Genomic DNA, 15,695 nt, shown 5'->3' on the forward strand with positions numbered 1-15,695 from the left:
TGGGTGGGAGAGTATCTGCACTGTTAGCTGTGTGGCCCCAGTGTGCCCCCAGCTGCTAATGGCCTTGCTTGAATCACTAGCTCCCCGCTCCAGCTGCCTAGAAACGGGACGAGGCTCTGTCCCTAACAGGGGCGGAGAGACATGCACATAAGCCAGGCCTGGAAGGGGATGGGTTTGCCTCCTTGGTCCGCCTGGTCTGGAATTGCTGCCTCTGGCACTTCCCATATCGCTTCCCACTCCCTGTGCTCAGCCCATGCATCCCTCCCTACTGCTCCCTTTGCCTCTCTCATCCATTCCCAGCTATGTCCCTCCGCTAGTCCCAGCCAAGCTCCCTGAGCACCCTGCCTGGCCTCCTTCCGAACATACAGCCGGAGCGGCCCTGCTGCCATCAGCCTGAGCCTGCTTTGCATGGCCTCACTCCTGCCTTTGGACTGCCTTCTCTGCAGGGCAGGGTCTCTGCTCTCCGCTCCTCCCACCACCTCTACAGACACATTCTCAGCAGCCATTGGCGTGTACCCTGAAGCATCTGACAAGGCAGAGCCAGCACCTCTTCTGACTGCCAAGACTGGGGACCCACTGGCCACGTTACAGGGAATGTCCCTAATGGGGCTCTGGCAGGGGGAAGGGAGAGCACTAGAAACCAAACCACCTATATAAAGAGAACTCAGGTTCTGACTGGGCACTGCGTGTGTTCCAGGCCAGCTGGCATGAGGAAGGGCACAGCTCTCATGGGGATCGGCAGCCCCAGTTCACCCAGCCACTCTCCCAGCTTCGCTCTATCCCTTGCAGCCTCCTTTCACCCTAGGTTCTGGGGTGGGGTTTGCCTCCTCTGGCAGCTCAGGGAATATGCCAAGGGCTCGCAGGCAGAGCCAGGAGAGCTGGTTAGGAAGCACTTTAAGGGGGGAGAAGAACATTTGGGTTAGTCTGGGCCATCGGTGCTGCAGAGAGGAAGGCTGGGGCAACGAGAGAGAGAGAGGGGTACAGAAGCACAAGATATGCCACCACCTGGATCCAACCACCCTTGCTGCCTCAAGGACCTGCCTCTTCCTCCCCCTTCTGTGGGGCAATTCCCAGTTCTGCCCGGGTGGGTTTTACCCTCTTGGAATCAGTAACGCCCTCTAACCCAAGAGCTGGGGGTACGGATGCACTGGGATCTGCGCAGGATAAACCCAGCCCTGGCACCCAGGGTGCTGTGGGAGGTTTTGCTGTCTCTCAGGACAGCTTGGCAAGATGGAGGGAGCAGAGGGTGGAATACAGGACTCCCTACTTAACCCACACAGAATGAGCAAAGCTGTCAGGCTCTGAGAGAGGCAGCGGCAGGAAAGCCCAGGAGAGCCGGCAGCGAGGAGCCATCGCTTTCCGCTCTGCTTTCACAGCCCAATGTTCGCCCGCAAGCAGATGGTGGAGAGACGGCGTCGTCACAAGCAATTTTCCCCTCCACCAGCTCTGAGGCAAGGAAACAATGACTCTGCTCTTGGGTGAAGCTGGCATCATCAGAGAGCACCCCTCCTCCCCTAAACCTGGCTCACCCCATCCTCCGCACACCAAGCAGCACAGACGAGATTTGCAAACGCCACGATTCCCATTAGGAAAAACTCCCTGCTCGGCTGTTACCCAGGCAAGAGACCCCCCTCCCCATGACCTTTCCTAGGGAAGCCACAAGTGTCTGTTTACCCCCTTGCCCCGCCACACTCTTCCCTGCACTGCCAGCCTGACATCAATCATCCATTGAGGGTGCGAAGGCACCATCTGGCTGCTATTTCACGTGCTGTTCAGCAGCAGGAACCCACGAGAGGGGCTGAGTCCCGGCGCCATTGTTCTCTGCCAGCGTTTCAGAACCAGCCATTGTCTGGTTCCTAATGAACTTTTTCGCAATTAGAAAACCAAGAGGGAGGTGTGGGGAGGCTAGCCGAGTCGGGGAGGTGGTCAGGGACAACTTGACTCCCTGCCAGCTTTGCAAAGTCCACTAATGTATTCCCCAGCCAGCGAAACACTTGCAAGCTGGGCTGAGTTTAGAGGGGCTTTCAGCAGTTTGTAGCTGAAGCTGGTGGGGGAAGTCCGGGGAGGAAAGCCACACACAGCATCACAAAGCCACACCCAGTGTTTCAACACGGGGCAGCCCAGAACAGGCAGGGAAGGTTGGAGCTGGACAGCTCCATGGGCAATAGGAGCTGGCCTTATCTCTGAGGGATCTGCCCACCAGCACCAGGATTCACAACCCATTCCTTAGGGAAAGGTCCCATGGTGTTTAACAGAGAAAACTATTCCCTCTGTAGACCATTTCGAGCCAGAGCTCTCCAGCTGGGATAGGAGAGGAGCTGCAATAAAACCCTACGGGTTTTATCCCTATCAAACACCACAGGATCTCTCTCTAAGGGCCGTGGGCAGGGGGATCTGTGCACAAGCACCGAGGTTCACATTCCAAGCTTCAGTGCAGCAAGTTCCCTCCATCATCAGTCCCACAGTGCCAGGATTCATCCTCCCACCCCTTAGGTACAGTGGGATCCACCTGCCAGCGTCACACCCAGCTGCCACGTGAAGGCCTGGCACATCACAGGCCACCCGGTCTGGGTCCCGGCAGGGAAGGACTTACACAGGGATGCGGCTGAAGGTCCCGTTTTTGATGAGTAGGAAACTGGAAGGGAAGGCAGTCACGCCATACTTCTTCACTAGCTCCTCCTCGCTGCTCAGCACTCTCCGGACGGCGACGTTCTCGTACTGCAGCATGTCCAGTGTCACCTGCAAGGCAGCACGCTCCATGGGTTAGACTAGCTATGGAACAAAACGTCTCAGGGCCAGGCCCGCTTACAGCAGCTCTCTCCTCTGGGGGGTGGCGTGGGATGCTCATGGCTGCTCCAGCCCCCGCTTCTCCCAGCAGGAGTCGGGACACAGCAATATCTAGCACTGAGGGAACACTTTATGCCTCCAAAGCATTGTACAAACACAGCCTGACCCTCACGAAAGCCCCGAGAGGTGGAGAAGTAGGATCTCCATTTTACAGACATTTTATGGCCCAGGTCAGTGGCAGAGCCAGGGCTAAGTTAAAAAAGGTGAACTTTCCCTGAATAAATGATGCCAGGAATTCCTGGCTCCCAGCCCTGTGCTCGACCCGCCGGACAATGCTGTGCTGGCTACAGGAAAGCTCACCACTACTTGATCCTTAGCCTCACCTAACTGCAGCACGTGGCACTTGATGGCTATGGAAACTGGAAAGGATATAAAGAGTCAAGGAACAGTTAACATCTTTGTATACTAACTCCTGAGGGGCCCAGGGGGAGAATCAGAACTTGCCTCTCCACTCATCTACTCAGACCATAAGCTTTTTGGGGAAAGGGACATTTTTCACTACATGTACATGAAGTGTATAATGGGGCCCGGTGACATTATGTGATTATTATTGATACTACTGTTATATAATTGCGACAAATCTTGTACAAGATGTGTCATGTGAGGTGTCAACAGAAAAGGAATATGATTACCCTGTTTGTGTGCGTGTATCATTTTGGTGTCTGAAGTTACGAATATTGACTATGTACCAGCATTTCAAATGTGTTTGCTCCTGTGGTAACGCCCACAAGGTTGGTAGTTTGCATCCAGTCTGGTCAGCTTATTGTGAATGGGCTATTCAAGTTGATGGCCCATTGAAGGACACTTAGCTAACACAAGAGGCCATAGAAGCAGCTGAGGATGCATCAGCCAGAATATGGGTAATGGCTGCTCTGACTCATTGAAGCATGCAAGGACGTGACATGCTCCTGTGACCCTGAACTCCATCTTGTGCCAGGACTTTTCCACAAACTAACCCTGACAGTTTTCCCTCCACATGGGCGAAAGTATAAATAACCCTGGTAGCATCTCCATTTTGCCTCTTTCCTGCTCTGGACTACGGACTTACACTAGCAGGAGAATTCCAACCAGTGGACTGAGGACCTTCCAATCTTTTGGATATTACCAGAGACATTGTAAGCCAGCAGTTTATTCCATCACTGCTACAAACCTGACCCAAGAACTTTGCAATGAATGTATGTATTTGATTCCTTTGACCATTTTAACTCTCACCCCTTTCTTTTCTCTTATAAATAAACCGTTAGATATTAGATACTAAAGGTTTGGCTATAGCATGATTACTGGGTAAGATCTGAGTTATATGTTGACCTGGGTATGAGACTGGTCCTTTGGGATCAGAAGAACCCTTTGGTTGATTAAACTGGTTTTAAATAACCACTCATCATAAAGTCTAGGGACTGGGTGGTGAAACAAGGGCTGGGATACCTAAGGAGGCTGCATTTCTGACTTCTAGTTAACCAGTGTGGTGAGACAGACGTTTACTTTTGTTACTGGTTTGCTATATCTTATAGAAGAATAACCACCAGTTTAGGGGTGAGTCTGCCCTGTTTCGCAGCAGTTTGTCCTGAATTTGACATCCTCAGCTGTGACCCACGGAGGCACAGTGACAGGCCCCAACCCAACCTGGTGCTACAGCAACACAAATACTGAACAAAACAACAATGCCCACCTCTCTGCCCAGAAAGGAGTCGCTCGTCTCGAAGATCAGCGCCAGGTACGTGACATTGTTTGTTTGAAAGAACCCATGGATCTCCTCCACGCTGCAGGAGAAAACAATGAGGTGTTCTCAGTGACACGGAGCGAGCAGGTGAACGCGCCAGCCCCAGCAGCGCAGAACGTGCTCCCTACCAGCACAGCACACAGATGCTTGGCAAAGGGTTGGGTGTTTGCCCCTCTCGCACAGAGCTGAACCCAGCTGGATTTGTCGCCTAGGTAGGTGGCCGAGATCAGCTCTGCTTATACACTGTTCAATTCACATGGAGCTTGCCGGCCTGGTTTTCTGCTTCAGTTCACTGGCTGTATGGTAATCTGCCAGGGTCAGCCAAGGAACGGGAGATGGGAGACTTGAGGTTAAAACCCTGTCTACTGTGAAAGCCAGCAGTGGGACTAGAGCCAGAGCAGTTTCATCAAGACACAGATAGGGTCACATCAGAGACAGCCTGAACCCTATCTCTGAGCCCAAACGCTTCTGCTCTTGGGGAGTGGGAATGAACCCCCCAATTTCCCCTGTGGGGCATCGGACAGTGGGGAGCCTGAACATGAGGTGGGAATGCTGGAGTTTGGCTGGGGTTCATTTCCCCATCCACACCTGTGGCATTTGATTAACGCTGCCTGTGGCTTTGCATTTTTTACTCAGGTGGGGGAGGAGAGAGGATAAGTGCCTACAGGGCATCGAGAGGTGCAATAAGTCCACCTTTGCCAAGAAGCAGCGCTGTGCACGGCGCAGCGTCCAAAGCCGGGAGAGAGCAGGAGTACAGAGACGTGCCATTGGAAGGAGGGGGCATTGCTGGGGGCCCAGGCTGGAACGCTCAGACAGTGGGGAGGAGAGGGTAGTTAGACACCTGCAGCATGCTGTCCAACACCTGGATAGGGGCCGTCCTCCCGCTCCTCCACTGAAATGTGGGCAGGGATGGCTAGTGGGCAGTGCAGCTCAAACCCTTTTGTTCTGTCCGGCCCAGCCAGGCCCAGGTGACTCATACCCAGGAAGAGCCAGATCAGCTTCACAGGCACAGAGGAAAGCACAAGGATATGGTTACCCGTGAAGGGGAGAGGGGCTCACACACTCGCCCCTGGCAATCACCAGATGCAGATCTGAGGAGTTTCCTTTGCATCGCTGATCTGCAGGCAGCCTGGCTAGCTTCACAGATCCATTTCTGCCTCCTGGCTTAACACCTTTCCCCACTGCCCCCAGCATTAACAGGTTATAGCCACAGGGGCTTTCCAGGCTCAAGTAGTGGTGAGCTTTCCTGTAGCCAGGACAGCCTGGTCCGGTGGATCGAGCACAGGGCTGGGAGCCAGGAATTCCACTGTACAGCAGAGTCCTGGCTGCTATCTAGGTCTGGCAGGTCAGGTTAGACGCTCCCGGATCATACACCGAACAGGCAAGATTCGACCAAGGGCTTTCAGCCAGGGAGGAGCCAGAGGGCAGCAGTGACTTCAGCTTGCAGGGCAACTTTAGGATCTAAGGACATGGAGGAAGACCAGGGACAGCAGCGGGCACGGCACCTCTGTGCCACCAGCCATTCCCCCCGGCCACGACGCGGACCATCAACTACCACGCACATGTGTATCCCAGGGGAAACAACCCAGACTCCTGCTCCAAACACTCAAGCCACTGCCACTCCAGGGGCATCTGTTTGCTGTGGGCAGCACTAGGGCTCATCTGCCCTTCCCAGGCCGTCAGCAGGTCTCATTCGATAAAGCAGAGGGCACTGACACTTCCCCCACACAAGCAATACAGGACTTACCCTCCCCCCCAGTGACGAATACGAGCAGCCACCACTCTCCAGCCTGGGGTTGTAGTTAAAGGCAGGTTTGTTAGAGACAAATCATGGGAAAAAACCTTGTAGGTAATGGACCCGCCCCACACTGACAGTTCTGGGCGCATCACATGGACAAGATACACGTAGGAGGTCTGGAACGTTACCAAGGAGGCAACTCCAAATGTCTGTGCCTATTAATTCTTGGCTAAAGAGTTGCCTTCCTCGTTTTGTCCATGTGCTATTATCACAGTCACTCCAGGAAGTCACTCTGGCACCAGGCCGTCAGTTTCACTCACACCTCTGCAGTGCGTGTCACTGTCCTGGGAGTAACCAGGAGCCTCTTCGGACCGCCTAGGGCAACGTCGCCAGCCCAACCCGCAGGAATTCCGTTCCACACGATAACAGGGATTGAATCAAGGGCAGGCCCTTGAACACAGTCATCATCCACATGCGGCAGAGGTCTCAAGGACTGCTACTGGAGGCCCGGTTAAGCACGAGTCCATTCCTTGTTGTTTCTCTCACCCCAGGCCCCCTCAACCAACCAACCCCGCCCCCTCCCCCACACACAGTTGCATTCTGCTATTATGTCCCCCTCCAATAACCTGGCTGGTTCCAGTGGTGGACAGGCAGGTGGCCACGTCTCCTTGTGCATCTCCAGGTTGGTGATTATGCTCTGCCTCAGGTTCTGAATGCTGTCCCCAGGATCTGTTGGGGGAACAAAACACACAGCTCACCACCAAAGCACAATGCACAAAAAGCCAAGGACTGTATCCAAGGTAACAATGACCCATCCCAACCCCTGATCCCAACTATGCTGGATCCCTGAAGCCAGGGGCGGCTCTAGGAATTTGGCCGCCCCAAGCACGGCGGCACGCCGCAGGGGGCGCGCTGCCGGTCGCCGGTCCCGCGGCTCCGGGGGACCTCTTGCAGATGTGCCTGCGGAGGGTGCGCTGGTCCTGCGGCTCCGGTGGACCTCCCGCAGGCATGACTGCGGAAGGTCCGCCGGAGCCGCCTGCCGCCCTCCCGGCAAAATGCCGCCACGCGCTGGGGTCTGGAGCCAGCCCTGCCTGAAGCCATAGCAGTGTCACATGGGGACTGAGCGCTACTGGACCATACTGTACAATATATCCCCAACCCACCCTGGCAGCCCCTCCAGTGGCTGGTTAGTGGCTCATGGCAGAAACACATTTCTTTTACAAAGCTTGAGATGCTTTATTCATTTATCCCCTGCCAGGTGATTCCCTCTCATGAGTCATCCTCCACCAAAACCTCCTGCCCTCCCACCCTCACCTGGGGAAAGCACTCGCTGACCACCCCCTACTCTAGAACGCAGCAGGTGTGCAGGCGGCAATGGAAAGGAAACCACCACAGCAGGGCGAATTCCAACAGGGGAGTCCAGCAAGGATTAAAGAGCCAGGAGGTTGTGAATACTCACGGAATATCTTCATCCCGTCCTCAGGGCTCTTGGAGAAGGCCTTGAAAAACTGAAAAGAAACATAAGAGAAGAGTGTCCGCAGGAGCATCTGGAGAACATTTAACAACATTCATTGCAACGCACAGAGCACTTGTAAGGCAGCATGGACTGATCCATCAGACTGAGATTCAGGAGATCTGTGTTCTATTCCCGCTCTACCACCAACTTGATGGGTGATTTTGGGCCAATGGCTGCCTTTCTCTGCCTCAGTTTCCCCATCTGTAAAATGTTTACCTGCTTTGTAAAGCGCTTTGAGAAGTAGGGCTGAAGAATGCTATACGGAAGGTAAAGTTTATTACTTTCCCAAGTGAGTTTAATCATCCCTAATAATACCACCTAGCTCTTACATAGCTTTTTCAGCAGTAGATCTCAAAGCATTTTACAAAGAAGATCAATATCATTATCCCCATTTAAAAGATGGAGAAACTGAGGCACAAAGCGGTGAAGTCACTTGCCCATGGTCACCTAGAAGGCCAGTGGCAGAACCAGGAATAGAACCTAGGCCTCCTGGGGTCCCAGTCTAATGCTCCAGCTACTAGGCTTTGCCAATTTATAAAAGGTCTCTAGGCACCTGCAGAATAATCATTAAAACAGGCACAAAGTGCAATAAATAAACTGACCCAATACAGACTAAGTGAAACTCCCCAGACACAAATCTGCTCAGCAGCCTACCCCACCTCCTGGCAAATGCCTCAGGGAGCAAACAGATCTTTCATCTAACCCTGAAGGGCAAACCCACATGCTGGCTCTGTCAGACTAAGCAAGGGGGTGGGAAGGAGGAGCGGGCATTGGAGAGTCAAGGTCTCTTTGCCAATCACGATCCAGACACACATCTTGTAACCTTCCCACCATCAGCCCTCAGAATTCCTATCTGGGGGCTGTCAACAAGTCTGTCAGTGGCTCTGGCCTGCAGGGACAGCGCACAGGTGCAAAACTCTTCTCTATCTCCCCTCTCCAGATGCCAAAACTTCAAACTTGCCCAGCTTGGCCAATTCTGCAGTACAATGAAAGATAAAAACACGTCAGATGAATGACATTTAATACCAAGGTCAATGGTGGGCAGGGTTCTGTGCCAAAGCGCATCGTTCATCTTCATATTTCAATTACGGAAAGTCCACCTTTTTTAATTCCGCTGAAGCAGACAGAATTCCCAGCCGGCTGCCCCGGGGCACAGTGAAATCCAGAGATTGTGCTGCAGAATTAACGTCACCTGGCTACAGGGTACATAGGATCTTGGTTATAGATCAAACCCAGCCCCATGAATGGCACCCGTAATGGAATGGCTTGGATGTCCATGCTGTTTGGAGCGTGGGCGCAACATCTCCCAAAGGCCAGGCCTGCTCTGGAAGTGGGAGGCCATCCTCTGTCCTAGGCGAAGTCCCACAGTGCAGCAATGCAGTCTGGAGAGGACAAGAGCTTGGCTCGCTGCACTCAGTGCAAGCTCCTCACCAAAGAAGGAAACTAAGAGCGCTCTCAGCTGCCACCAAGCAGGAACAATGGGACCCTTCGATCGCGATCCTCGTAGAGTAAAGGCAGGCAGACTACCCCAATCGATGGAGCGGTTGCCCGGCTAGTCTGGATGTTTTCCCTAGACTACCAGCTTCTCCAGGCTGACCCTCTGCCAACTAGCCCTTGCCAGAGCCCCATTCTCAGCTAGACAGTGGGGAAGCAGAAATCACAGCCTGTCTAGATCCAATGAGTTAAAGGGGCAGAGCTGAGTGTCCCCAGCCCACTGTCGGCATTGCACACCAGCTCTGCCTCCCCCAGGGCCTGGTGTGGACGCTGGCCCGGGGGGGAGGGATAAGGGATGAGACAGAATCGCTTATTGCAGGGGCAGGGGGCACAAGTGTGCGTGTACCATAGGGGAAGGGGATGCTTCCATGGAGGTAGATGCCCCATCCCAGCCTAGGGAAGCTCTGTGAGGGTTCAGTATGTGGCCATGTTGCCGTGCGCCGGCACCAGAGCCTGGTACGCGGCAGTTGACCGTGATAGAGACGAGGGAGCTGCCAATGCTCCCGTTGCAGTTATGCCATTGGGGAGCATGGGCAGCAGACCCCACAGCCCAGCCGTGCTGCAGGTGGGGGAGAGGCCGCCATCCTGCGCGTGCCAAGGCACTGCAGGGACATCCCCCCATTGGCTGTGTTCAGCCAGGAGGAGAATCACCAGGCTCAATAGCGTAAGGGCTGCAGCCCATTGGACCTAGCAGGTCCTGGATGGGGAGAGAGAGTCCTGCTGTTGGAGGAGCCAGCCGGGCTGACTGACCAGCTGCCTGTCAGCTCTGGGAACAGCGGGTGTGTGAAGCCCTGCCCTGGGAAAAGGGACGCAGCAAGTTGGCCAAGAACACGACAATGCCTCCAGCCCAGAGGAGGGCTGTGCCGATGCTAAGGCTGCAGCTCTGCATGGAGGAGAAGGGCCGGACACCCAAGCTGCTTATCTGATGCAGCAGCACCCCTGGAGAGCTCAGTCCCCCGCGCACAGCGGCAGGCCAGGGGTTACAGCCAAGGCCAGCAGGGCAGGCAGGAGGGTGGCACACGGGGGCTGCGTGGGAGATGAATGCCCTAGGGTGACCAGACAGCAAGTGTGAAAAATCGGGACAGGGGTGGGAGGTAATTGGAGCCTATATAAGAAAAAGGATCAAAAAATCAGGACTGTCCCTATAAAATCGGGACATCTGGTCACCCTAGAATGCCCACTCTCTCCTTTGGCCAGGGCCCAGGAACACAGCCAACCTCATACAGCCGCAGTGACCTCCCGGCTCTGGGGATCATTCATGCTGCCTCTTTGCCAGTCCCTTTAAAGGCTCACCAGCAGAGGTGGGCCTGCTCTATGTATCCAGGGCTCAGGATACAGGCTGCCCCACAGTACCTGCTGCAAAGAGTCATGTGCCCTCTGTGTTTGATGCCAGCTGTGCACTCTCCCCCCTCCCTCCATGCAGGCAGGGCAGCAGGATCAGTGAAATCTCATGGCAAATATTTGCCAACCAGGCTGGGCTGGAAGCGAAAGCTGTTTGCAGAAGGTGCTGGGAGGAGGGAGGGGGAGAGGACAACACAACCCCAACCAACGGCCTTGTAGCACTGCCACATCAGCAGGTCCCTCTGGGCTTTGGGAGCCTTGTTAAAGACAGGCTCAAGCGCTGTATTTTGGGCCAGGCGAGGGGCTTAGCACATCAGGCCCATTCCTGTGGCATCTGAGGTAAGGGTCATCGCTCCAGCACTCGGTTCTACCCGTCAACAGCCAATTAAAGTACCCAGCGGATTGAGGGGTCTCACAGGACCCCCTGGAGCAGGGAGCATCCCAATCCACACCCACTCATTTCCCCCTAGGTTTGGAGCTCTTCTTAGGCTGATCCCAGGACTGTAATTACCCCAGGAGTCCGGCAAGTTTCTTTTTCCAGCCAGCCACAGAAAGGAACTTTGGGTGGATTTTTACAATCACCCTCTTGTTGGCCACCAGCCCAGCCATAGGGCTCTGCGAGTCAAAGCTAGGGCAGGTGAGAGGCAGAGCTGGCCCGCCCAGGTGTGCAAGACGCTAGGGTTAGTGCCCATTACTACCTGAGATGGCTCTTGTGCATCTGCCGCCCTGCCCCAGAGGGAACAAAAACCAAACCAAAGGGACTTGACCTGTCATTGCAGACCCAGACATGCCAACTTGCAAATGTCAGAATTTTTTTTCCCAGCCACCTCTTTCTTTATTGAAATGGAAATCTTGAGTGGCTACCTCTAGATGGCTTACTGCTTCCAAGACTTGATTGCTCACTCTGAATTCCTTTGAAATGTTTCATTTGAATAATAAACAAGCTCAGCAAACAGACTCATTATCTTGTTAGACTTTGTCTCTTTTGAGAGGTGTTTCTGTCTAAGGCCCTTTTAATTGTTGCTTAACTACTCAGAATTCTTTAGCAGTTGTAAAGTGTACAGCTGGTACACCTGACTCCTTCAAACTTAGAATTCGATGATTGAATGATTTATGAAAATAAAGTTATATTTGTAATAATATCTGTGGGTTAAAGGTCACAGATCTCCACCAGCGAGGGGCATATATTAGCGCTCCCACAGCCACTACCACAGGTGCAGCTATACCAGAGGGAGATTTACAGAAAAATACAGCCCATATTTCTTGAACTAAAAGTGCAAATTCCCAAGTTGCTGGTCCTTGATTGGAGCTGCTGATGGCTCCAATCCATTGACCCGAACAGAAGTTGGAACAGACCCTCACTTTGTTATCTTTATCGAAGGAAAAGGGCTGGAAACTAACTTACAAAAATAAAAAAGCAAAAAGAGATCAGAAATTCTCCTGTACATTTTGAGATTCCCCAACACAGGAGAGCCCCAAGTGGGGAGTTTTGCTGGCCTTAGAGGCAGGTCTCTGAAGGTACAGGCCAAGGCATTTAAATAAATAAGCTCTTTTGGGACTAAGTCTGATTATAGACCCAGACATGTCAACTTGCGAGACAGGCTTAATTTTATTAAGAAATCGCATTACTCATAATCTCATGACAGAACTCTCAAACTTCAGGATTTTTGGGGGTCACCTGCTGCTGAAACAACGGAGGCCTGTCGGACAGAATGAATTACTGGGCAGGAGACAGGCAGATGCGGGGGTGATAACGCCTGTAACAGGGGCCAAAATCACCTTATCCAGTACATGTGGCAGAGCAGGCAACACTGATTGTCACATGCACACAAACTGGGGTTGGGCAGAGGCAGGGGGGAGTCAAAAATCAAGAGACTGACCTGAAAAACACATCTTTTTTCTTTTTTTTAAATGTCATGATTTTTTGGCCAATCTCATGGTCTCTGATCTCCTGAAGTTGGCAATCCTGCAGACATTACACTGAAACACGACTCACCACATGGCTGGAGAATGGAGGGAATTGCTAGCATGGGCATTGAGCTGGCCAAATTTTGTCCAGCTGGGAGTGAGTGTGTATGGGGGATGGGTAGGTGATGACATGAGGAGCCTGACCCTGCCAATGGCTCCATGCTAGTGCACGAGGCCCAGGAAGTGAAACTCACCTGTCTGGTTTCACCACAGGGTTTATGTGTACCTGGGAAACGAGCGGAATTTTAAAACATGTGAGCTAACACATTTGAATTAACATGTTTTTAAACACCACTCAGCACCTGGTACAGGGCCAAGCCCACCATGTTAACATTCACATTACAGTGTAGAAAGCCCTTAGGGTTAGCCCAACCAGCTAACGTTCTTAAACACAATTGTCTTTGTCTACACTAGGTGTAGAGTAGTGGTTACATACCATGTTTGAATATACCACTCATCTTCCCAGTGTAGACAAAAACACAGGCTATTTTCACTGCCAAAAAGGGTGGGTTTTTACTGCAGGGTAATGAGTATTAGCGATCCTGCTGCAAACTCCTAGTGGAAACAAGGCTCTTTCATTTTACCAGGATGTAGCTAGGTGAGGTCAACCCCAGGTGGAGGGTTTAGTGCTGACCTCATCCAGCTACATCACACTAAAAACGACCTGTCCCTTGTCTCCAGCAGGGCAGCTCCCATGCCTTAGTTATCCCACTGTCAAAAATCCCACACAAAGACAGCCAGAGATTTTGGTCCAGCTGTAACTGCAGCTAGCTGACTGCTCCTTAACTCAAGTTAACGATCATGAGTGTAAATTCTAGAGTAGCCAGTCATAAAGTGTTCATTTCAGCAGATCCAACCAGGAACCAACATTAGGGAATGTCAACCCTGGAGTCTGGCATCTTGTTAGTTAACAGGCAATCAATTAGCTTGGGTTACAGCTCAGACAAAGCAAGCTCACCAGCTAGTGCAGAAAGTAAACATCAAAAAACAAGTCACAGAATTCTTCCGGCTTCAAATAATCCAAAGGGTCACTGGAAACACAGTGATGTTTGCTCAGAAGGACTCACTGACACCGTCTCTTTAAAGGACTTTGCAGGAACTGCACTAGGTCTGCCTCAGGAAATGTTTGTGACAGAGGCATCTGAAACGGTCATATGATGTATTCCCCTTTGCACCAGATCAAAGGCACCACACCATCCTCTCAGCTGGAATGGATTCAGGCACTTAGAGTCCCTGTTCCTTGCGAAAGGAACACAGCCAGGACAAGAGGCATGCTGGGAACCTGAAGGGAGGGTGAACAGGGACATACCAGACTCTGGATTTGCTCTCCCTACTACTACCTCAGAGAGGGCTCATTACAGGGAGTTCCCAACAGAAATGCAAGAAAGAAAAATGGAGGGTACCTTTTACTCTGGTGCCATTCTCCTGCCCTGTGCATAGTAATAATAATTAAGTCCTGCATCTGAACTCCAAGTTATGGGAATTCATTGCCTGTTAGCAAAGCATCTCCGAGGCTTTTGCATTCTTGCTTATGTTGGACCGGGGTTTGTTTGCATGAGGAAATATTTAAATTATATATATTTACACAATTTTTTGCTGGGCACGGGACCAAGGGGCGGAATCACAATTTGACTGCCAATAACAACAGAGCCACCCAATATGGGAAGCCTCAAAGCACTTAACAGATGGGAATGAAATCGTGCAGCACCCGTGCGGCCTAGGGAATAGACACAAAAGTGAAGTCACTTGTGGCAGACCCCCATGGTACTTTTTACAAGAGTTGAGCTGTTAGCTCCAGCCTCCTGGCCAAATTCCTCTGTGCCTCACTACGTTCTGCCTCCCCAGATCCCCACGGCAATCTCACTTGGATATGCCTGTTCTAGATGCCTGAGAAGGGATGCTGAGTACTGTTTAACAGCTACTGTGTTTCACTCCAGAGATGGCTGCATTTCAGTGCTGGATGAAGCGACTCCTACGTGTATGGCCAGGAATGCATTTGGGGTGCTATATAAACAGATGCAAGGTCATCATTCAGCTGAATTGACAGGGAGAGGAAACAGTTAAAAGAAACAGGCTAGGAGAAGCCACAAGAATAAACTGCTCTAGGAGGCACCAGGGTCAGATTAACTTTTTGTGGGCCCGGCGCCAAACATATTTGTGGGCCCCCCTGGGGAATGATTGTAAAAGGGGCCGGGGGTAAAAGCACAGTGGGCAGGAGCTAGGGTTGGTCTCTGGAGCAAGGGAGGAGCTGGGGTAAACTGCAAGCGCAGCAGGGCTGAGGAGGGGGTAAACAGGATCCACCCACCCCACCTCTGCCCACATAGAGCAGGTACCTACCCGGTTTTAGCCCATTCTCTTTGTCTCTCTCTGCACTGAGCTGCCCCTCCTCCCACGGAGGGTAATGTGGTTACTCCTATAACTGGACATTTAGTTTCCAGTCAGCACTGCTAACCGGACACCCAGGTCCCATTTTCTACTGGAGTTTCCAGTCTAAAACTGGATACTTGGCAACACAGCTGCTAGAAAAGCCTGAGGGGGGGAGAGGGACAAGCAATCATTTTTAGAAGTAAGAAGGCTAAGCCTAAGGGGGGGGGGGGCCTAGGGAGTGGAGAGGAGCCATGTCTGCTGTACTGCCCAGGTAGGCTGGAGACTGTGGGGATCAGCTGACACAGTATCCAAGGCCAGTGCAAGGATATTTTGCACTCTAGGCGAAACTTCCACCTTGCGCAGCCCTGCCCCCTCCCCCCCCCCCGAGCATCGTTTATTATAAACTTTCAAAAATGAATCCAGTGGAGTCACATCTTACACGGGGGTTAGGTTCTAAGGTCAGCGCATAAGAGGAAAATCGCGTATAGTGAAAATTACCATAAAGTACAGTACACACCGTATAAACTGTATACACTAGAACAGGGGTCCTCAGCCTACGGCACATGTGCCAAATGTGGCAAGGGAACTGATTTTTATTTTATTTTTTTTTTACTGGCAGGCTGCGGGTCCCGGCCACCACTGAGCCTGCTGCCAGTCTGGGGTTCTGGCCGCCGGCTCCTGCCAGCCGGGGTCCCAGCCACCGG

The 15,695-nt window shown here is 52.4% G+C and overlaps 1 protein-coding gene across 1 annotated transcript in view; it reads right to left on the minus strand.

Moving 5' to 3' along the window:
• QSOX1 (quiescin sulfhydryl oxidase 1) overlaps window positions 1-15,695 on the minus strand; it is a 40,779-nt gene that overhangs the window by 16,025 nt on the left and 9,059 nt on the right. Inside the window, exons 3-6 of the mRNA XM_045027157.1 lie at window positions 7,765-7,813; window positions 6,932-7,034; window positions 4,517-4,607; window positions 2,594-2,739 (exon numbers count right to left, since the gene is read on the minus strand). Coding sequence (XP_044883092.1) covers window positions 2,594-2,739; window positions 4,517-4,607; window positions 6,932-7,034; window positions 7,765-7,813 — 389 coding nt within the window. The remainder of the gene's footprint in view (window positions 1-2,593; window positions 2,740-4,516; window positions 4,608-6,931; window positions 7,035-7,764; window positions 7,814-15,695) is intronic.

The sequence above is a fragment of the Mauremys mutica genome, chromosome 8 (assembly GCF_020497125.1).
Source record: "Mauremys mutica isolate MM-2020 ecotype Southern chromosome 8, ASM2049712v1, whole genome shotgun sequence".
Lineage (NCBI taxonomy): Eukaryota > Metazoa > Chordata > Testudines > Geoemydidae > Mauremys > Mauremys mutica.